At 32.7% G+C, this 23,357-nt stretch overlaps 2 protein-coding genes across 4 annotated transcripts; one reads left to right on the top strand and one right to left on the bottom strand.

Annotated features, from left to right (window-relative positions):
- Positions 1–8,790: 8,790 nt before the first annotated feature.
- LOC112743039 (protein FAR1-RELATED SEQUENCE 5-like) lies at positions 8,791–9,989 on the bottom strand. The gene is made up of 3 exons (XM_025792267.1): positions 9,489–9,989; positions 9,173–9,402; positions 8,791–9,088 (listed from the first exon to the last, which is right to left on the bottom strand). Exons 1-3 carry the CDS (start codon positions 9,987–9,989, stop codon positions 8,791–8,793), a joined length of 1,029 nt encoding a protein of 342 aa, XP_025648052.1.
- An 8,906-nt stretch (positions 9,990–18,895) lies between these two features.
- LOC112743866 (mitochondrial ATP-independent inner membrane protease subunit 1b) lies at positions 18,896–23,300 on the top strand. Of its 3 annotated transcripts, none has more exons than XM_025793248.3 (5): positions 18,896–19,186; positions 21,169–21,296; positions 22,100–22,324; positions 22,827–22,937; positions 23,021–23,300. In XM_025793248.3, exons 2-5 carry the CDS (start codon positions 21,171–21,173, stop codon positions 23,060–23,062), a joined length of 504 nt encoding a protein of 167 aa, XP_025649033.1. In that variant the 5' UTR covers positions 18,896–19,186; positions 21,169–21,170; the 3' UTR covers positions 23,063–23,300. The 3 variants fall into 3 exon arrangements, 2 of the variants coding, with proteins under 2 accessions (XP_025649033.1, XP_025649032.1); XM_025793247.3 differs by having other exon boundaries at positions 21,143–21,296; XR_011871189.1 differs by having other exon boundaries at positions 18,916–19,186; positions 21,143–21,296; positions 22,594–22,937.
- The last annotated feature ends 57 nt before the right edge of the window (positions 23,301–23,357 follow it).

Raw genomic sequence — 23,357 nt, 5'->3', positions numbered from 1 at the left:
ATTTTTTACTATTATATTCTTAAAATGATAATAAGAATTTACGGAATCTATTTTTTTTAGGGTAAAACCACTATGGGGACACAGAAAAAATTACCGTTCATATCCCCAGGCGGAATTAGAAAGCCAAAGATTGAGTCCAAATCATCCAATAAATTCAAGGCACCTTATGCACTGAGCCAATCCACAAGTGGCTGTAGAAGACCTGTTTATTTCTTTTCCATTACGAAAGTAATTACCACTTAGACACCAATCTTTAATTATCTAGTCTCTTATGAGTACTGCTAATTAACCATATAGTTGTGTATTGCTAATATTTTGCTGTCAAACATTCGTAGTCAATGCAGTGTAAATTTATGCCAACTCCAACTCTGCGTCTTTTGGAAGATCAGATAAAGGCATGTGCATATGCATTTTCAGCCTCGCTAGATCCATCGTAAGTTAATATGATATTATATTTGTTGTCGATGAATGAGGACCAATCTAATGTGTTTTTGGTTTTTAACTGATACAGGGAAGAAGTTGTGGTAACAAATACAATCAGAGCAACTAGATCAGACTTTGAACATTTCATACCTAACAGACCCATTACTGATAAGGTACACAGATAATCTATTCGTTAAACAACATCTGATTGTTTGTACAAACGAGTACTATATTTGGATTATGGTTCAGATTCTTGAATTAGCGACATTGAGATGCACTGATGACCAATCTGATGTAAGTTTCAAGACAACGTGGTAACTTCCACTGAGATTTGTGGTATGTTATATAACCCCTAATAAGATAATTTTACTTATTATAAGTTATAAATGTAATGCTGATATAGAACCATGCTTTATCATGTACTAACAGTTATATTCGTTTTGCATTAATGAATTAGGTGGATGCCTTCAGCAAGAAAAATTTAGAGAAGAAGATGGAACACTATATTTATAAATTTATGCAACCTACTCCTGATTTAAAATTTGTAAGATTTTTTTTCTGGATATTCATGGTTGGATGTAGTTTTTCATCATTAAGAAACATATCTCACGGGCAAATTTTATGGTCTAGATATATGTTCCTATTCAAGAGGGTAATCACTGGTATCTAATGGTAATCTCGGTTTGCGATCGCACAATCTATCACTTGGACACCCATCTTAATGATGACAGAATTCACTATCGTGAGCGTGTTATCAAGGCACTAGTAAGGATTTGAAAAAATTTTACTAAGCTTATTTGCTGATATTTTGTTTTTATTATCTAACTAGTTAAATGAAATTAGGCAAACCTACTGGAGCAAGTCATCAAGTCAAACTTTTACAAAGATGATGGCATTCAAGAGTATAATAAACAATTTCATGACTACAAAATTACAAGGCCAGATGATATACCTCAATGTAGTCCAAACTTGAACTCTGCAACTTGGGTAATGAATTGGATGGATATGACTTTTGAGTTTAAACCAAATGGTAACAATAAGGTGCGCATTTGTAAAACAACTCTCTAATATTTACTTAACATTTTTTTTGTACTAATTTATAGTGAATAAATTGCAGCTTGAGGATCACGATATTCGCATGATAACCACTGTGCATTTACTCCTGAGTCGGATCAACCATAAGAAGTCACAAATTATAGCGTCGGCCGATGAGTTTTGGAATTTGCACAAAAACCATTAGATGTAAAGATTATAGTAGTAATCTAGATAAAACTTAATACTTTGGTTATTGCCTATTTATTTGTTATGTTTGGTGGATGTATTTCTTTAGTTATTTTTCAATGACTTCTTAAATAGATATTTATCGTTTTGTGGCTTTTACAATTTTTCTCTATTTCTATGCAATATATAGATATTTTAGTTTAAAAAACTCATATTATTTTGATGAAGTAATGTTATTTTTATTTATTATTTCAACAACAATGGCATACAAATATTATGTCTTGTGAATTATATTTTATTTTATGTAATTAATTTATATAAAAAAAATTCGAGATCTTTTTATTTGTTTGCATTCTATTTTGTGGTTTTCATTTTATCAAGATTTGACCTCTCTATTTTAATTAAATTTATATATATTGCTAATAGAAAAAAAAATCTAGATAACAATAACCATAAAAATAATAAATCATGATTACTATATATTGCATTTGGAAAGAGATACTTTTTTAAAAGTCAGAGTATCCATTTTTAGGTAATTTGTTTCGAGTCATCAAAGTCAATGCTCCCCATTGACCAGGAGTGGGGATAGATTGCAATTGCAATATATTTATATTTTGTATGTGAACACTTCGTGACGGATGAATTATCTTCAATCAAAAGATACAAACATGATTAATAAAATATATTTTAAATAAGCATGTTTATGGAAGGTCAAAATTCAAAACCCAATTAATAAGCTTTTAATTTTGCAATAATGATAATGAATATGTACACGCCGCAGAAAATCGGTTTGGTTCGGTTCGGTTCGGTTTTTTCAATCATTTGGAAAATGTAAAATTCTATCCATTTTTACCTAATAAAATTATGCCTTAATACGAACATATGAATCATAGTATGAAAAACTTAAGCTGTAAAGAAATTGACGAAGTCATAGCAATAAGAATAACGATGGTGGAAAGCAACAACTATTATCAATCAATCACTACTTCTATACGATGTATATATATCATGTGATTTAAAACTCTGTCTTCTAAAAATTAAAACAACATAAATTAAAACAGCAAACCAGAAATTCAAATTACATAATGAACCTGACTCAGAAAAATCAAGAAGCAATAAGAAAAGCAAAAAGGGACTGAATCAGAAATAGAACCAAAATGAATTGAAAATATAAACAAACTAATTTAAAAAATTTTCATGTGGTGCACCAATTCCACAAATTCTTCCTCTTTCACATTCTCCTTTCCTGTGTTATCATTGAGTAAACAAAAAGTACAGAATCAACTCTAAATCAAAATTACCCTAAATCAAAACAGAACGAAAAGTTCTTAATTAAAAAACAAAATCAGAATCAACAACTAATTAGAATCAATAAGACTGAACCAAAACTAAATAAAATAGAATCTGATTCCATGTGAAGTTTTTTCCACAGCAACAACCATACTTGAAGGCAACTCAGCCTTGTAAACAGATCATTGCCCTCCAATGCCAATGAGATATTTGTCATCAAAATTATTGGCAGCTTTAATAATGGTTTCAAATGCCATTTTTTCCATCATGACTCCATATGAAAAATTGTTCTTCTGGTTGCATTTCTTTCAAACACCAAATAATCCAAAGATAAGAAGCAGAACCAATAACATGACCAAAGTTAAGCTTGACCTACCATTAAAATTAGATGGAATTGTGCCAGAAAAATTGGTGCGAGATCATTAACAATTCATAGAACCAGAGCATATCAGAATCAATATTCAAGATCATTAACAATCCTAAATCACAGTAATGACAAATGATAACAACAATTGAAGAAGCAAGATGAAAATTTATAGATTAACTAACCAATTAAAAGTTTAAAACAACAATTACAGTTAAAAAACAAAAAATAAAACTTCTAAAGAGAGCGGAGATTGTAGTATCGTTGTGAAAAATCCAATTCGACCGGGCTTAGTCAAGGGAGAAGAATCAGAAGATGAATGTACTTACCTGCTCAATCAATTAAGGAACGAACTAGATCCTTCAAGACAGAGCACAGAGCGAGACAAGGAGCACAATGGTGGGGCTGAAGAACAACCACGACAAAATAGGAAGATTGAAGAATGACCACGACGAACCAGGCGGCGACAGTGCGACCAACAACGGCGCAATGGAGGCTAGGTTTGTGTTTTCGGGAGAAATAATGAGAGTATGTATGAGACTGAGGAATCGGGAATGGGGCTCGAGAGGGGACAAGGGCTTCACGTCACTTAGGACGACACTGCGTGACGGCAAGGAGTGGTGGAGGTGGCTGCGATTTCCATGGCTGACTTCGCAACAGAAAGGGTTGCGCAAATCTCCAAGTTGGGAGCGAAAAGGGGATGGAGAGCGAACATGTGACTGATGGGAGCGAAAAGGGGATGGAGAGCGAACAGGTGACTGATGAGAGTGAACAGGGGATGGTGAAAGCGAAGTAACGAACGCCGATAGCACGAAGACGGAAGTTCTTGAGTGCGACGGAGGCGGCAGCAGCAGTCTCTCACTCCGACGGACTGCGACAAGAATGGTGGAGGCTAGGGTTTGATTTCTTTGGTGGAGGCTAGGGCATTTTGCTGATGAGTAAGGAGTAAGGAAAGAGTTGGAGAAGGGATCCAAATGCGTGCGTTCCCTTTTTTTCCTTTCAACTTCTATACAGCGTCATTTCTAGTAAACAGGCCGGGTTCCGGTCCGGTTTGACCGGCCGGTTTTTGGCCAGTTCAACGGTTTGTGTCCAGTTTTTAGAACAACGATTTCTGCTAGTAAACCGAACTGCCTAAGCTTCCGGTTTTTTGTCAGACCGGTTCGATTGCCCGGTCCCCTCCGGTCTAGTTTTCCGACTAAGCTTTCTAATAGTTTTTTTGGGTTTTCTATTTGACCGGTTCAGTTCGATTCTGGCTTTTAGTGGCAAAACCGAAAACTGAACCACAAAAAAAAAACAGTAAAATATAATTTTTCGGTTTTCGGTTTATTCGGTTTTCAATTTTTGGGTTTGATTAGTCGGTTTTGTTCAGTCTGGATCGGTTTTGAGCACCCTTAGTCAATGAGAGACATGGTGAATAATGAAAAGTGTAAGTGATAACACTTTTTTTTCGTATTTAAATTACTTTTAGTCAGAAAGAAGGAAGAGGTCGTGGAGGCGCAATCAACAATGGACGTTATCGGTAGAACCCTAATTTACAGACTTTGAAGATTTGTTTTTCTGATTCTGATTCTGAATGAGGAACGAAGGGGGGAGGGAGTTAGGGGAAGGGGGGTTGACGCGTTACGCGTTTGGTGTTGTTTTTAATCAGACCGGCGTCCTTTTGTTGAACCGGTCGGATAGCACGGTCCGGTCAAATTGGCCGGTTCAATGATTTTCAACGGTTTTCAATTTGACGGTTTTAAATACTAGACCAGATCGTTTACATTGCCGGTTTGAGCGATTTTTTTACCCCTTTTTTGCAAACCGATATTCAGTTGACAATTATTTCATCTAAAAAGCATACGCACGACTATTGGAAGAATATATATATATATAATTTCATTAATATAGTGTAAAAAAATAAATAAACACAAATATGGAACTAATTCATTCTGCAAAAATATTAAGTATATGGAGGTGGCTAATTATCACTATCTAACTCAGCCGTCGATTCTGGATATACGTCGCCATCATCCGAACCATTAGCTTCCAATAACGTTGTGGTCAATGTCCTTTTGCCAAGGACATGTTGTCTTCTTATGTCCTTCCATTTGACAAACACTACAACGTTGCCGCTTCTTTCTAGATGGTTGTCCTGAGCCTACACCGCTTTGATGCACATACGGATTGCTACTTTTAGCTACACCTGACTGAGGTTGATTAGTGCCTTCCTCTGCAGCCTTGTAAGATGAGTACAATCCCATAATTAGGTCACGTGTCTCTTCATATCTTTCTGGTACTTTAGCAGCAACAACAACCAATTGTTTAGAAAATTCCATCAAGGCACTTTGATGACTAATAACAACAACATCCCTCGTGAACCCACTTGGATCATTGAGTGCTGATTTAACCTTTTTTGTCCATCTATCCAATACCAATGACTGGAGAATCTCACAAATATCTCTGCCAACCAGAACTTTCACAATATGTTCGCAGGGAATTCCAAATGACTCCATTCTTAAACAGGTACACATGAAGATCATTTCTTCTTGATGAAAATCAACGATCCACATAAAATCGGGCCTCCCATGCTTACACATAATGTACTTTATGCAATCATTGTTATTCTCTATGTTTAGCACCCGTATTGATCCAGCTCTAGAGAGAAATGGCCGAAAGAAAAGAAATATCTCATGAGTGTATAACTCAGCAGCATATCTCTCTAGCAGCTCTATACAAGTCTGCATGACGGGCACCCCACGTGTAGATTCATAATCAGTAGGGGTGTTCAAAACCGATTTGGACCAAACTAAATCGAAGAACCGAATCGAAAAAATCGAAAACCAAATTAACCGAAAACCGAAAAAACCGAAAAATGTTATTTTGCTATTTTTTTGCGGTTTGATTCGGTTTTCGGTTCTTACCACCAAAACCCTAACCAAACCAAACCGAACCGAACCGGTTCTACTAAAAACCCTAAAAATTAAAATCTACCTACCCCACCCCCCAAACCCCCACCCCCCAAACGAGTCCTAGTGCTGCGCGACTCCCTCCCTCCCCAAATCCCCCATGGAAATCTAACCCCCAAATCCCAGATCGGAGCCAGCCTGAGCCACCATATCTCGCCCTCTGCGACCTGCGCACCCACTCACCCAGCCACGGAGCCAGCCTGAGCCACCCATGTCCTTGAGTCTCGAAGCCTTCCTCTAAATCCCACCGCCGAAGAGAGCAGATCCCCCACCGCCGGTGCACGACGAAGATGAAGACCCAGCTCAACACAGCACCTCGCCTGGCTCGCCACCACCCAGTCACCCACTGACCCAACAGCCACACGACAGCACAGCAAACACGCCAGACATCACCGACGGGCGACGATCAACACAGGACCTCCGACCTCGCCACCTCCGACCTCGCCGCCTCCACCCAGCAGCGTTTCTGGGTTCTGGGTTTAGGGTCACCCACGATCAAGACAGCACCTCCCAGTCTCCCACCCAGCCACCGATTCAAGTGAATATGGAGCCCAAGCCATCTATTCAGGTAATCTTTACTGATGCATTGTTGGTATTGCTGGTTATTGTTCAGTTTATTTAGTTTAGGGTTATTGTTGGTATTGCTGTTTACCATCTATTCAGTTTATTGTTGGTAATTTGGTCTTGCTGATTTATTGTTCAGTTTAGGGTTATCAATTTATTGTTCAATTTTTGTTCAGTTTTTCAGGTTTTGTTCAGGCATTGCTGGTTTATTACTGGTTATTGATTTAAACTTCAGTTTATTACTGGTTTCTGTCCTTGATTTATTGTTCAGATTATCAGGTTTTGTTCAGTTTATTGCTTGTTTATTACTAGTTATTGATTTAAACTTCAGTTTATTGCTGGTTTCTGTACTTGATTTATTGTTCAGATTATCAGGTTTTGTTCAGTTTATTCTTGGTAGTTGCTGGTCATTGATTTAAACTTTAGTTTATTGCTGGTTTATGTCCTTCCTCCCAAGTCAATATGGAGCCCGAGCCACCGATTCAGGTAGTTTGAACCATTTGCTGTTTACTAGTGCATTGTTTATTTGTTGCTACTTGCTATTTACTGGTGGGTGCATTGTTGATTTGATGAATTATTTTATTGTTGGTTTTGTTGCTGGCTTGCTGCCTTGCTGGTTGCTGTTTATTGTTGGTAATTTACTGGTTGCTGTTTATTGCTGGTTTTGTTCTAATTTTTTGGGATCTAATTAGGTGTTCTTAGTTCTGTTTTAATAATTGGTTCTATTTTTATTTTGCTATATGATTTTTGGTTTAGGATTTTTGGTTCTGTTTTTTCTAATTTGTTCTTGCAGCTTTGGTAATTTGTGGTTCTGTTTGATAATTTCTGTTCGAAAATTTGTTATGTGTTCTTATTTTTAAGTTTATAGTGTTCTCTGTTTTACTTATTTAATTTGAGTTTGTGGTTTGGTGTTCTAATTTACGTTATTTTAATTTTAGTGTTGTTCTAATTTATGGATTATTTTTTTTTAGGCAAAGATGACTATAATTTTACATTGTCCTGTTTTATGATAAAAGCTGAATCCTTTTCTTGATTTTTTTTTATCATGACAGGTATAGGATGCATCCAGAGTCCAGAGATATGCAAATCCTCTTCACTGCATTTTGATGACAATAAAGAACAAAATAGGATCAAGTGTTTTGGAGGTTTTTGATCAAGTATTGAAGGTTTTGAATTACTGAATTATTGTTGAATTACTTTATTGTTGGTATTGTTGCTGGTTGGTTAATGATTTTGTAAATTGCTTGATTTTGTAAACAGGATCTTGATTTTGTAAACAAGATCTTGATTTTATAAATTGCTTGTAAATTGATTTTGTTGTTTAATGTATTTGTTTAGTAAGTTTGATGTCAGTTCAAGTGAGAATATGGGTGACACCGGATTGTTGATTCTAATTGTGTATTTGTGTTGGTCAATTTCATTGTATAAGACTTTGTGAAATAGTATTGTAGTATTTTTTTGAATTGATTGAAACAACCGAACAAACCGAATTGGTTTGGTTTGGTTCGGATGGCCTCAACAAAAAAACCGAGCCAAACTGAACCGCAGTTTAACTAGACGATCGGATCGGATGACATTTCTCTCAAAAACCGAACCAAACCGCACCGCGAATACCCCTAATAATCAACATTGAATTCTTTAAAGCGCAAGTGTGCAACACACCTTTGAAAATGCTCTACAAAACTTGTCAAATCATACCGCGACCCCACATACCTTGCAACAACTGAGTGTAAACCTTCACATCTTGAGGTAGTTCTAAATCCAGCAAAGAATTTTCCTCTTATATATGCAGTAGCCCACATATGCTTCTCTTCGTACATGTTGATCACGCCACGGCTTATCCTCAAGGACAAATTCTTCAATAAGCTAAACCCACTTATGCTTAAACACGGGAATCTCGTAGTCTCCCAACATGATTATTCTGAATTTAGATGTAAACGATGGATTTCCAACATTGCTAGTTGCATTTCGAATAAGGTGCTAAGCGCATAATCTATGTCTGACTTCGGAAAATACAACTCTTACTGCATTCCTAATCGCCATGGCCCCATCAGTTATTATTGAGGTCGGGGTCTTGCCCTTCATTGCAAACATGAGCTGACACAGGAGCAAAATATATGTATCAGTAGTTTCGTCCACAACTAACGCAGCAGCAAAAACAATTGTTTGGTTGTGGTGGTTAACCCCGCTGAATATGACTAATGGACAACTATACTTGTTCTTCTTGTACGTAGCATCAAAAGCAATAACATCCCCGAAGAGTCGGTAGTCTAGTTGGCTAATCCCATCAGACCAGAACAAGTTACGTAACAAACCTCTTGAATCATGACATGCCTTGAAATATAATTATGGATCCTTCAACCGCATAGCCTCCAACTTCTTCAACACTCGTGCTGCATCACCAGGAATTTGACGCCTTTGCCGAGCAATCTCATTGTACATATCTCTGGAACCATAGCCAACAAATTCATACCCGCCTGCTTGACTAGCTAGAAGACCAAATATCTGTGAAGTGCTAATCCCTGACTTTAGCATGTTCATCATTTGCATAATATCTGCCTCTACATTTTTCTGTGGGCAGGCAGCATAGCACTGAATTGTGTATCCAATAGATCATGGTTGTATTCGTCATAGAAATAAAAGATATGCCACCTTCCAGTTTCTGGTACAAATTTAACATCCATTCGAGCTTCACATCCAGTTCTTGTTTCCAATCTAGGCTCCTTCTTTCTTTTTTCCATCGTGTAATATTTCTCCTCCCTGAATCCTTGTCTATGACATACAAATTTTTGTTTGTAAATCTCGCCAATACTATTCTTGAAGGTCTTGCTCTTCCTTGCACTAAAGCCCTTCGACTTTGAGTACTTCAAATAAAAATCAAATGCAAGCTGCAAAGTAGAAAAATGATATTTGCCAATTTTCTCTGCAAAATTTTCACTAAATTTCAAAGTTGTAATGTCTTGCATGGAGTCAACCGCATAAGCAGCTTCAAGGATATCTTCTGACTGATCAGATTCAGAAAAATACGCTCCCTCAGTAAATTCATCTCCAAAATCTTGTTCGAATTCATTCTGTTTATCCATCATATCTTGGTCACTTACTAGCTCTTCTTGTTGGTTAAAGTCATCGTCCTCCTGGTATTGCTCATTCATCTCAGTGTCCGTAAATATACCTGACATCTTAAAAATGTCTAATGAAAAAAAAAATGAGTACACTCTGTCTTATAACATTACATAAAATAGATAGATTCTAATATTGCTAGCAGGGACGGATCCAGAGATTTTAATATGGAGGTGCCAATTTTTATATATAATTTTTTTTAATCTATAAAAATAATTAACATATAGTTATTGGAGTTAGTTTTTTAACAGATTTATTAAGATACATATAATTATAATTTTTCTCAACAATTTTATTTTTAATATGATAATTACATAAATAAAATATAACAATATCAATTGTACATTATAAATTTATAAAATACCATATAATTTATAACAAGATTTGCTAAAAATTATCCCATATCTTATTAATTAAAATTCATTCTTTCAAAAGTTTTAAAAAATTTGAAAATAAATTATAAATTATTAATTATTTGAAAGACACGGTACTCTTGTAGAATACAAGATATACGATATCTTTATAAAATTTTTCTTTTACCAATGTGAATTTAGAAGAAGAATTAATATTTTTTTATAAGAAAATAATATCTACAGTACATAATGTGATTACCAAAATATAACTATTTAAGTTATTATTAATATAAAAATATGAATGTTAAATATATTAATATAAAAAAACAAATGATTTTTTAAAAAATAAATATAGAAATTATTATATAAAAAACTAATTTAAAAGGTACAAAGACTTGAGGGTATGATATTAAATTAGTTAGGTAAAAATATTAGTGAATTAAACAATTAAGACATAAATCTATTACATATTGAAAAACAATACATATAAAACTATTAAATTACATAATATTTTTTTATTTTTTAAACACAAATCTTATATATAAGTATAGTTTCTTAAAATTTTAGGGGGTCCAGGCCACTACTCGCCCCCTCTAGGTCCGTCCCTGATTGCTAGCTAATTAGTAATAAAAAATAATAACATCTATTTACTTTTTAGTATTTCTCAATGTCTTGTGAATTAATAAAAGATAAAAAAATATTTTTTCATTACACAATCAATTTTACGAATAAAGTATCGAAACGAATAATTGGAAAATTAGAAATTTTATTCACTGACTTCGATTTTGTAATCAAAACGATGGATTGTTTTCTGAACACTACAATGAAAAAAATTGATTGGACCTTTGCTGATTGCTGCAACGGTGATTGTCAATTAACGATGAACAAAAAGTGGATATTAAATAGACGGATAAAAAATGAAAAAAAAATTGAATATTCAGTAGATGGATGTTCGAAAAAAAACAATGAAATTTTTTATAATCAAAGAGAATGATACACAATTTCAATGGTGGGATTGAATAATTGGTGATGGATTATTCACCAATTTATAATGTTAATATTAAGGAAAAGATAAGATTAGAGTATCTAAATCAAAATAAAACCTTAAAAAAAAGAAGATAGAATTTTAAAGATAAGATAGATGAATAACAAGATAAATTCTAAAAACGAAAACAATATTGACATAGGCGTAATACATCGCGTTTCAATCGATTGAATTTTTATGCCAATCGATTGAATTGGAATTCACATACACAACCAATCGACTGAAATTGGCAAATTCATATTGTTTGGGTGAATTCAATCGATTGAGTCACAAAAGCAATCGATTGTTTTGGTGAGACCCAGGTTGTTTTGAAGCATTCAATCGATTGGAAATTCTAAACAATCGATTGAGTTACAAAAATCCAATTTTTATTCATCGTTCAATCGATTGGGTCGTATGACCAATCGATTGATTTATGCGAAAATTATACTTTTGGCAATTTTCAATCGATTGTTTAGTGGTAAATTGTAATCCAATCGATTGAGTTATAATTCAATCGATTGGTTAGATATTCCAATCGATTGATTTTTAAGAAAACAGGATTTTATGATTCCTCGCAAACGTGATGAATCAAATTTAATCTTTTAATCGATTGGAATAGCCAAAAAATTTATTAGGATCAACGGAAGATCTAATTCGTTATTGTTTTTGTTCTTGATTGTTAATAAACATGATAGATTTATGATAAAATAATTATTTATAAAATAAAAAATCGTTTTTATAATTAACTAAAATATATGGGGTCAATTTGTAACTAAAATTAGTTAAAGGACTATGTAGCAGTTGTTAAAAAACTTAAAAAACATGTTTTGTTATGGGACCATTTAATGGTCCAAATGTTCTCGGACCATCGAATCCGGAGCCGTCTAAGTTTTGAAAAGGTCAGAAATTTTAGGATATTTTCAAATCCTCCAAAACTTAAGATGTATTTGGGAAACCCGTTAGAAGGGAAGAAGCATGTTTAAATTTCTTGAAAGCTTCAACTTTTGGTTTGGCAAATTTTTTTCTCATGAAGGCAGAAGTGATTTTGCTGCCAAAACCACGTTTACAAGAAGCAACTATTTTTAGCTTCTGCGTTTTCTTAACGAGCTTTTAGCTATAAATACTAACCATTTATTTACCTTTTACCAACTTTATCTTTTATATATGTTATTGTATTATTTATAAAATTCTTGTTATTTCTATTTATATGAGCTTTATTTTTTTATTATTTATTATTTTTATTTTTTTTCAACTGTTTGTTTGACATTATACACTTTTATAATTGTGATTTTTGTGTATTATGTTTGTTATTATTATTTTTTTATAATATGATTTATTGATTCTATTAGGTAAAGTAAATTAAATAAAAAAATTATCTGTAAATAATAATAATAATAGTAAAAAATTATAACATACTACAAAAAGAGTACTAAAAATACTAAAAATATATTATATAAAAAGATCATCAAGAACTTTTAGATTTGTTTCAATTACTATAAAGTAAATATTTATTTATTTTTATTATTTTTAGTACTTTTTTCTATAATTGTAATTCTCGTATACTATGCTTTAGTGTAATTTTTTATAATATAAATTATGATTCCATTAAAAAAAATAAATTAAATAAAAAATTAATCATAGATAATAATAAAATCATAAACGTTTGATTCCAAATTAATATTAAAAATAAGATTATTGAGAATACTAGAATAAGAGTACGATGTAAAAAAAATACTAAAGTAACATTTAATACTTAAAAAATGTAACATATTTGATTAAATATTCTTATATATATATATATATATATATATATAATATTCTAAAATTTATATTTTTTTATTTTTATTTAAAAATATATTTTGTCAAAATAATAGGATAATATAAAAAAAATTAAGTTAATGTCCATTTTAGTAATTTTTTATTTAGAAGTGATTTTGAATGGTATAAGTCAAACAACATTTATTTTATTATAATCCATTTTGATACAAATGTTACCAAATATAAATCACTTTAACACAAATTTACTTTTGATCAAAATTAAGTTTGCAAAATCAATTTTATGCAAACTGGATAATCCATAATAAAATTGTGAAAGAGTAGGAAAAGTAAAGAAAAGAACTTTTATTGATTGTTGATTGATTGAATTGTACTGAAGTGACTAAATATATATAAAGCATTGTCCTATAAAAGATAAAAGCAAATAAAGATAAGATAAGAAGATAAGAACAACTAAAGATAAGATAAAGATAATAAAGACTAAAATTATAATTAAATTTATGTATTCTGTTGGGCTGAATTTGTGGGCTGTGAGACTTCTTTGTTGTTGTCATGGGCTAAGGTAGAAGAATGGTTTAATATGCCCCCGCAAGCTGGAGGATGAAAGATATCGAGAACTCCAAGCTTATTGAGATTAAGATGGAAGGGTTGAGGAGACAAAGGCTTTGTGAAGATGTCAGCTAATTGCCCAGAAGAAGGAATGGGGAGAAGTTTCATCACTCCAGCTTGAGCTTTTTGTCGAACCAAGTGACAATCGACCTCTAAATGTTTGGTCCGTTCATGAAAAACTGGATTAGCAGCAATATGAAGAGCACTTTGATTTTATAATTCGCTTTCTTAAGGGATTGGATGAACGGTTTTCGGTGGTGCGATCTCAAATACTTCTCCTAGACCAATTACCTCCAGCAACCAGAGTTTTTGCATTGGTCATCCAACATGAACGACAGCTACAAGTTACTGCTGGGATTCTAGACGATCCACGTTCCATCACTGCCGCCGTCGATTCGCGGCACCCCTCACAAGGTCGCGGTCGCGGTCGCTTTTCCTCCGGCAAGGGTCGCGGTGGTTTTCCCTCCAGCGCGGGACGTGGTGGTTCCTCTAAGTTCTGTACGCATTGCAGTCGTAGTGGCCACACGATTGAAGTCTGTTATTCGAAACACGGGTTCCCACCAGGGCATCCACGTCACTCTGGTAGTCCACATCACTCCGTTGCTGTCGCCGCCGCCACTCCTTCAATCGCCCCTCCAGTGTATGATGAGAGGGCAGCCCTAGGTCATGTTGAAGGGCATACCCATCAGCCGAATCCAAACCCAATTTTGGACCTCTCACTAGCCCAACAACAAGCTCTCATAGCACTTCTCAAAAAGACCGAGTCTCCCTCTTCAGAATATAGAGATAATGGTTCATCAAATCAAAATGGGTTTTTGCCTAATCCGAGTACTCATTATCTTTGTTCTTCAAACACATTTTCTATTTTAAATAATTTTTCCAACAAAAATACCTTTTTAAATTCTTGGATTATTGATTCTGGTGCCACAGACCATATTGCATCAAACTTATCTTGGTTTATTTCATATTACAAAATCTCTCCCATTATCATTCACTTACCAAATAACACTAAAGTCACTGCTTCCTATAAGGGTGTTGTGCAATTTTCTTCATCTTTAATCCTTCATGATGTTCTTTATCTGCCTTACTTTAATTTTAACATTATTTCCATATCCAAAATTACTTCCAATCTTCAATGTCAACTCACTTTTTCATCTTCTTCTTGCAATTTACAGACCAACACTTTGAGGACGATTGGCTTTGGTAGAATGAGAGAAGGCTTGTATGTTGTTGAAAATACTCTCACTCACACTCCATCAACTTCACATTCCATTCATACTATCAAAACAAAATCAACCATTACACCATCCGAGCTATGGCATTTTCGTTTGGGTCATCTTTCTGAACAACGACTTAATTATTTACATAAGCAATTTCCTTTTATTCCTATGCATTATGATAAAACTTGTTATATTTGTCATTTTTCTAAACAGAAGAAACTTTCATTTTCTCAAAGCTTTAATAAAGCTAATGCAATTTTTGATTTATTACATTTTGACATTTGGGGCCCGTTTCGACAAAATTCTATTCATAATCATAAATATTTCTTAACTGTCGTTGATGATTTTAGTCGCTTTACATGGGCTATTTTGTTAAAATCAAAAGGAGAAGTGCAAAATCATGTAAAGAATTTTATTACTTTAGTTGAAACACAATTCAACTCTAAAGTCAAAACTATTCGTTCCGATAATGGACCAGAATTTATTTTACATGATTTTTATGCTTCCAAGGGAATTATTCATCAACGTAGTTGTGTTGAAACCCCTCAACAAAATGGACGGGTAGAACGCAAGCATCAACATATTTTAAATATAGCTCGTGCTCTCATGTTTCAATCTAATTTACCATTATCTTTTTGGTCTTATGCTGTTAAACATGCCGTTTATTTGCTTAATAGAGTTCCATCCTCTGCAATTAATTTTCAAACACCATTTGAGATTTTATTTAATCATCCACCAAATTATCATGACCTTAGAGTTTTTGGTTGTTTATGTTTTGTGTCTACCCTAATGACAAATAGATCAAAATTTGATCCAAGAGCCAAAAAGGGTGTTTTCATTGGTTTTCAAAATGGTTTTAAAGGATATATCATTTATCTTTTGGATGACAAAAGAATTGAAATTTCTCGAAATGTTGTATTTGATGAATTAGTCTTTCCTTTGGTTCACACAAATGACCCAATTTCTCTCTTCAACCCAAATTCTGAACCAAACAACTTTTCTATCAACACACATAACCCAAAAATACCAACCCTTCCAGTTGAACCCTCACCCATACCCATTGACCCAACTCCATCTAATCCTTTATTCTCTCCAACAACCTCTCCTTCTTCCTCACTATCGTGTCCTAACCAACTTGAATCCATAACAACCGAATCTCTTTTGAGGCCCACACCCTCCTCTTCTTCTGCACTAGACACTAGTCCACCATCACCTCCTCATCCCCTGTCACCTTCCTCACCACCTGAGCAACCACATCCTCGTCATTCTGATCGACCTCACCGACCTCCAGCATATCGCTCTGATACCATAATAAAATTGTGAAAGAGTAGGAAAAGTAAAGAAAAGAACTTTTATTGATTGTTGATTGATTGAATTGTACTGAAGTGACTAAATATATATAAAGCATTGTCCTATAAAAGATAAAAGCAAATAAAGATAAGATAAGAAGATAAGAACAACTAAAGATAAGATAAAGATAATAAAGACTAAAATTATAATTAAATTTATGTATTCTGCTGGGCTGAATTTGTGGGCTGTGAGACTTCTTTGTTGTTGTCATGGGCTAAGGTAGAAGAATGGTTTAATAACACACACTTAGGGTGTGTTTGGAAATCACGTTAGAAGAGGAAAAGCACGTTACAGTTTCTTAAAAGCTTCAATTTTTGGTTTGGCTAAGTTTTCTCTCTATAAACGCAGAAGTGATTTTAATGTGTGTTTGGATTTAAGTTTGCAAACGGGAGTTTGCATAGAATTGATTTTGCAAACTTGATTTTGATGAAAAGTAAGTTTGTGTTAATGTGATTTATGTTTGGCAATCTTTATGTCAAAATAAATTATAGTAAAATAAATGTTGTTTGGATTATACTATTCAAAATCACTTTTAGATGAAAAATTACTAAAAGAGACATCAATTAAAATAATTTTGAATATTACTCTATTATTTTACTTTAGATATTTGAATAAATCTTTTTAATTCATTTTATAATAATGTTAATATTTACTTACTAAATTAAAGTAACATATAAAAATTGACAATATAAGACTTTTTTGGCATCCAACATTCATAATTGTATTAATACATATGAATAATTTTTTATTTAATTTGTCTTTTTTAATGGGATCAATTAATCTATATTATAAAAAAGTTACAATAAAATATAATATATGAGAATTATAATTATAAATTTTACATCGTCGAATAAAAAATAAAAAAGACACTTTACATATTAAACACAAAGAACAGTAAATAATAAAAAAAATTCATATGAACTAAAAAACAATAAGAAATAAAAATATAAAAGGGAGTACTATACATTTTATAACATTAAACAAAAAAATTTATAATTTATTTTAGTGTCGTTAGTACTCTTTAATTTAGTGTTATTTTGGATTATAAATTTTTATTATTTATAACTCTTTTGTTACGTATAATTAGTATATAATAAAAACAAAAATAAAGTACAATAAGAAATACAACAAAAAAAAACAAAAAAAATTCATACATATAGTATATAATAATCACAACCAACAACATATATTATATGAACAAAAAAATTATAATAAAAAGTAAATAAAATTCATATAAAAAAAATCAAATAAAAAAATAAAAATTTTATACACAACATAAATATAGTACAATAAAAGATAGAAAAAAATAATTTATATAAACAAAAAATAATAAAAATATTATAAAAATTAATAAAAATAAAAATTTATATCAACCATAGTTGTCATATAAATAAAAAAATACAATAAAAATATAACAATAGAAAATTAAAAAAATAACATCAAAAAAATGATATGAAAAATATTTATTATATAAATAAAAAATACAATAAAAAACATAAAAATCAAAATATGAAAGAAAGAACTAAAAATAATAAAAAAAATTAAAATCTTTACCTTGGCAGTGATAAAAATAAATCTGAAAAAAAAATTTGTAACCAAGAACATAAAAAGAAGAACATACACAAAGTGTGAAATGATGTGATTATGTGCATCATTTTTATAGAAGAAATGAAGGGTACGGTTGGTAGATATGGAATAAATTTTTTATCTAATTCCTCCAACGATAATTAACTTTCCCAACGTGAACGCAGAAGCTTGAATTTTTAGCTTCACATAAACGTACGTTCAGAGGTGAAAACACTTCTGGGTTAGGGTTCCAAAAAGTTGCCAAACATGAAAATGGGACGTTCAAGACGCTCAAACGGACTTTTTTATTTCCCAACGTGAACCCAAACACACCCTTAGTCTCAAAACCACGTTTACAAGAAGCAACAATTTTTAGCTTCTGCGTTGCACTAACTAGCTTTTGGCCATTAATATTTAACATTTATTTTTCTTTATCATCTTTATCCTTTATACATATTATTATATTATTTATAGAATTGTTATTATTTCTCTTTATATAAGTTTTTTTTATTATTTATTATTTATATTTTTTATTAATTTTTTATTTGATATTATATATTTTTATAATGATAATTTTTGTACATTATATTTATTATTATCTTTTTATAATATAATCTATTAATCCCATTAGGTAAAATAAATTAAACAAAAAAATTAACCATAAATAATAATAATTGTAAAAAATTATAGCGTACTAAAAAAGAGTACTAAAAATACTAAAAATATACTATATAAAAACATATAAAAAAAATTAAACATATATAAAAAAAATAACATTATAATTTAATGTCATGTCTTTTTTAGTAATTATCTATCTAAAAGGAATTTTAATTAATATTATCCAAACAATATTTATTTTATCAAAATCAATTTTAGTATAGAGTTGCCAAACATAAATCACGTTGACACAAACTTAATTTCTACCCAAAATCAATTTTATAAAATCACTTTTATTCAAACCTCAATTTAACAAACCACAATCCAAACACACACTTAGAGTAGTCACCAAAAAAAAAAGTCACCAAAAAACACACATTTAGAGGTTAAGGATCTATTTGTACTTTGCTAAAAAAAAAAAAAAAAAAAAAGAAAAGGAGAACGTTAACTCACTAACCCTGCTCTGTTCTTCGCATCACTTGGAAACGCTAGCCTCCATAGCGCCGCCGTTCGTCTCACCGTCGCCGCTTGGTTCGTCGTTCTCGAAGGCCCTCCTCGCGTTCGTCCAACGCCAGCGTCTCCAGGTCCTGTTCCGCAGCTCTTCGCTCGTCGTCTGTCGCCAGCTCGACAGTGTTCGTTGCCAGCTTCCTGTTGTCCGTCGATCTCCGTCAAATCTCCGCTCCCTGCCCTCGCCGAAGGTAATGCCTCGGATGCACTAGAATTGTTCAGTTCTTGTTCTTGGTTGATTGGCTTTGCTCACTGGTTGATAATGAATTTTAACTCTGTTACTGACCTGTTCTTGCTCGTTCTTCGTTGATTGGCTTTGTTCACTGCTTGATAATGAATTTTAACTCTGTTACTGGCTTGTTCTTGGTTGATTAACTCTGTTACTGGCTTACTGCTTGATGATTAGTTGATACCCTCATTCTTGCTTGTTCTTAGTTGATTAACTCTGTTTCTGGAAGTGAAATCATGGATAAGATTACAGGGGTTTTGTGTTTTTGTTGAAATTATTGATAAAAATGGCTTTTCTATGCTGCTGCTGCTGTTTTTGAATTTCTGGCTCTGTTGTTTTTGAATTTTTGTTGATTTATTGATTTCATGGTTTTTGTTGATTATTTGTTGCTGTTTTTGAATTTTTGCTGATGATTTATTTGATTTTTGGTTCTGTTGTGCGGCTGGTGTTTTTGATTGTGTTAATGAGAGCTGCTGTTTTTTACTGTGATGTTGATTTATTGATTTCAGTTATGGATGATTATTTGTTGAATGATTATTTGATTTCTGGCTCTGCTGTGCTGCTGCTCTGATTTAATAATAAAATATTTTGTATTATATATGCTTTCCACTCTAGTTCCAGTTGTCAACCCTATTTGACAATGAGAAAACCCAGCTTTACCACCCCTAATTATATTAATGTATTCAATACACTTGTAACTTGAGTTCTCTAATAAAAGATTTACAGACAAATCACAAATCAGAAGCAAAAAGAAATTACTGCCATAATGAAAAGAAACAAAGATGATAGGAAAGCTCCGTAAAATGCTCATGCTTGTATGCACATATATTAGAGGGTATGAAACTGTATTTATGAATTTTTTTAGCCTCTAATATCATTCTTTAGTATTGAAGTCAGTGATCTTTTGGAATACACTTGGTGTAAAGTTTGATAACAAATTTGTAAATTATTAATTTGGAAGATAACATTTCATGTAGTGTTTTAAATTTGGAAGATATTTTAAGATTTATATTAGACTATAATTATATTTTAGGGTGTTTATTTATAATATATTTATTATTTTATTCTAAAACGATTTTTCCAGTTGAACCACGGTTGGACCGGTTAGACTAGTAAACCAGTGACTAGAGCAGTTCGATGACCGATCCGGTTCTCAGAACCTTGGATTTTTGCCTCTCTTTATGAGGTGAAAACACAGTGTCTAATTAAGCTTGATTAAATTCAGCTGGAGCTCTTTAATCTTTGTGATATCTTCTGCTTAGATAGATCCTTAATTTGTTTGATTTGCTTGTGTATGATTAAACCTTGTTACTTTAACTAATTAACATTCTGGAGCCTTAATTTGCTTGTTTTGCTTGTCATTTGAATTTAATTAAAGATAAATGGAAGGAGATAGGCCTTAATTTGCTTCTGTTTTGCTTGCCATTTAGGTTCACTAATGTATATTCATTAAACACAATGTAATAAGTGCCTTGCATGTAATTGTTTGCAGTTCTTGATTTATCTTTTGTTCCTTTTTGGATCTTGGACATATAACATTTTAAATGCCTAACGACTTGTAATATGTGTGCTGTGTAAAAGGATTTGCTGCATCTTTACAGGTTATTTCACTTGAGATTGCTTGCTTTCCTTTGATCAGCTGTTGTACTAAATTTGGGTCTTAATCAGAATTCAGAATTGTCAATATTTGAAGAAAATTGTCAAGTCTTATTTCCCCATGTCCAGACAATATAATCAACATAAACTTTTGAATTGATTTGAGGAATGAGGAGTAAAATAGACTCGTGGTATTTAAGTATTGAATTGATTTGATTTGATTTTCTACATATAACAAGGACTGAGCTTAATCATCTTCTACCTCTATCCTACTCTTTCCGCAATTGAATAAGCTTTTTTCTTGAAATTAAATTTGACACAGTCTTCCCTTGTTAATGCTGAGCAAAGCCATGGGATTTAGAAACCTGGGGCCACTTGGATTATTTGCCAAAGAGGGGTTGGAAAAAGCATTCTCTCTTGGAAAGTTCTTCTGTTTTCTACATGTCACCGACACCTATTTGGTCACCTTTGTTGTGGTAAGCATGTGGTATCTATTTGCTTTTTCTTATAATTCTATTCCTTTTTCAAGAAACTCGCAAATTGATCATGACAAACTTCCATCATATCATTCTTTGAAATTATAAATCAAAAGAAAAAAAAAAGGTGATTAACTGTATTCCTTCACTTTAAAATGGATCTCCACAAATACACTTAACTATTACAATAATCTGACAGTATTAATTTAATTAAGATATTGTAACAATTAGGAATCTGTTAAGTTCTCAAGTGAAGAAAACAAGGAGGGAAGGGAAGCAATTAAGTCAGTTAGAGAGGATGGTGGTAAAATAGCTCCTTTACCTTTTATTTACAATAGAAAAGTGAAAGAAAAGGGAGTTGAAAATGAAAATAGGGCCAACTAATGTAACAAATAGGACAGCTGGAAAGGTTGGTGGAGAGGAGGTAATTCTGTTATAGAGAGAGGATCAAAGTTGGGATTTTAGACCGGGAGGGATCTTAGGAGGGTGGTAGCTGCTCGAATGATACCTTGTTATCTACTTTCCATAATTGGTTCTTCAATGGATTCATCAAAGACCGAGAGAGTATCACTTTTATACCCTCCAACTTCTATTTTTCTCATTCCCTTCTATTCTCTTCCTACTCTCCCTTCTGTAATTCTGCTCTTCATATTCTAATCTGACTCTTTCTCTATTGCCTAGACTTATAATTACTGCCTAGTCTTACAAAATTTCAGAGAATTTTTTAAGTTGAGTTAATTGGAGAGTAATGTGGGCATCACTTGTTTCTTATGAAAAGCAACTAATCAGCTCCAATGCATCAGACATCTGGTCCCAGCATGCTTCCCACAATAGATTTGATCCCAACAATGTTTTTGGGTGAAAGGATCTCAACTAGATTTGGTAAAGTTACTCGTGGAGATATTGTGATTATTCGCTCCCCTCAAAACCCTAGGAAGCTTATTGCTAAACGATTGGTTGGAATGGAGGATGATACTGTTACATACATTTCTAACCCTGATGAGCCTGATAAGCAGGAAACTATTGTGGTATGATTGATTTCTTATTTTTCTAGTGCTTTTCGTTCTATGGTTTTAATTAGGATTTAATTTCTATGCACCAAAACAACTTTACATTGTCAATGTAGCATAGATTTTATTCTCTTTTGATTTTGAGTTTTGGTTTTGGTTTGGTAGTGTATGAGTTCGCCTTTTCTTTTGAATAATTGGTTTGAGGCATGGTTCATTTTGGTTCATCATTTTAATTGCCGGCTTGGTATTTGCTTATTTATAGCTTCTTTTTTTTTTTTTTTTTTCAGTCAGATGAGTTGGTTAGCCCCAACTTAACATCACAAACTCATGCACATTACACACAACACTTTTAAGGGTTCCTATCCACTACTTGGTCTCAACCAAGTTTCAGACCCGGGTGTGGTTGCTCACGAGGCAAATGAGGCCTCGACCACCTTATTTATAGCTTCTTGTGTTGATTTGTTCCCCACCCTTACAAAATGGCTATATAGATTATGTTGTCTATGTCTGTGTTATTTAGGTTCCAAAGGGTCACGTTTGGATACAGGGTGATAATGCATATAAATCCAATGATTCAAGGAATTTTGGTGCTGTTCCTTATGGACTTATTCAGCACAGGCTATTTTGGAGGGTAATATTTGTTTACTTGAAAAATTGTTGTCCCCCTTCTTTCTTTGTTTTTTCATCTAATCTTTTGATGTTTCTACTCTGTAGGTATGGCCAATCAAAGGTTTTGGACCTTTCTGGAAACACTGATGTGAGTGTACTTTATGATTCTCAAGTGAAGTTCAATGAAATTCAGCTTCACAAATCCCCTTTTCGTTTCCCTCTCTCTCTCCTCTCTCTCTTCTCTTCGATCTCATACCGTACAATTTGTTCAAGTTCACTAGCTTTTCTATCCTAATTCCATTGATTCCAATATTATGTTTCTAAGTTGCACATTTGGAGCCTTAGGTGGCAAAAAAATAATACAAAATATACTATCTTGTCAAAAGATAACAATGAGATAAATAGTTTAAAATTTAACACTCCAGTAAATAGATCTATGATA

The sequence above is a fragment of the Arachis hypogaea genome, chromosome 14 (genome assembly GCF_003086295.3).
Source record: "Arachis hypogaea cultivar Tifrunner chromosome 14, arahy.Tifrunner.gnm2.J5K5, whole genome shotgun sequence".
Taxonomy (NCBI): Eukaryota; Viridiplantae; Streptophyta; class Magnoliopsida; order Fabales; family Fabaceae; genus Arachis; species Arachis hypogaea.
The sequence above is the reverse complement of the archived record's forward strand: the minus strand, read 5'-3'. Positions and strand labels throughout refer to the sequence as shown.

Coding starts and splice junctions, on each gene's coding strand:
- LOC112743039 (XM_025792267.1), bottom strand. CDS start 9,989: ATGTCAGGTATATTTACGGACACTGAGATGAATGAGCAATACCAGGAG. Junction 9,403..9,488: donor GATGTGAAGCTCGAATGGAT/GTTAAATTTGTA, acceptor TACACAATTCAG/TGCTATGCTGCCTGCCCACA. Junction 9,089..9,172: donor AAGAAGTTGGAGGCTATGCG/GTTGAAGGATCC, acceptor TGATGGGATTAG/CCAACTAGACTACCGACTCT.
- LOC112743866 (XM_025793247.3), top strand. CDS start 21,156: ATGCTGAGCAAAGCCATGGGATTTAGAAACCTGGGGCCACTTGGATTA. Junction 21,297..22,099: donor ATTTGGTCACCTTTGTTGTG/GTAAGCATGTGG, acceptor CCAATGCATCAG/ACATCTGGTCCCAGCATGCT. Junction 22,938..23,020: donor AGCACAGGCTATTTTGGAGG/GTAATATTTGTT, acceptor TCTACTCTGTAG/GTATGGCCAATCAAAGGTTT.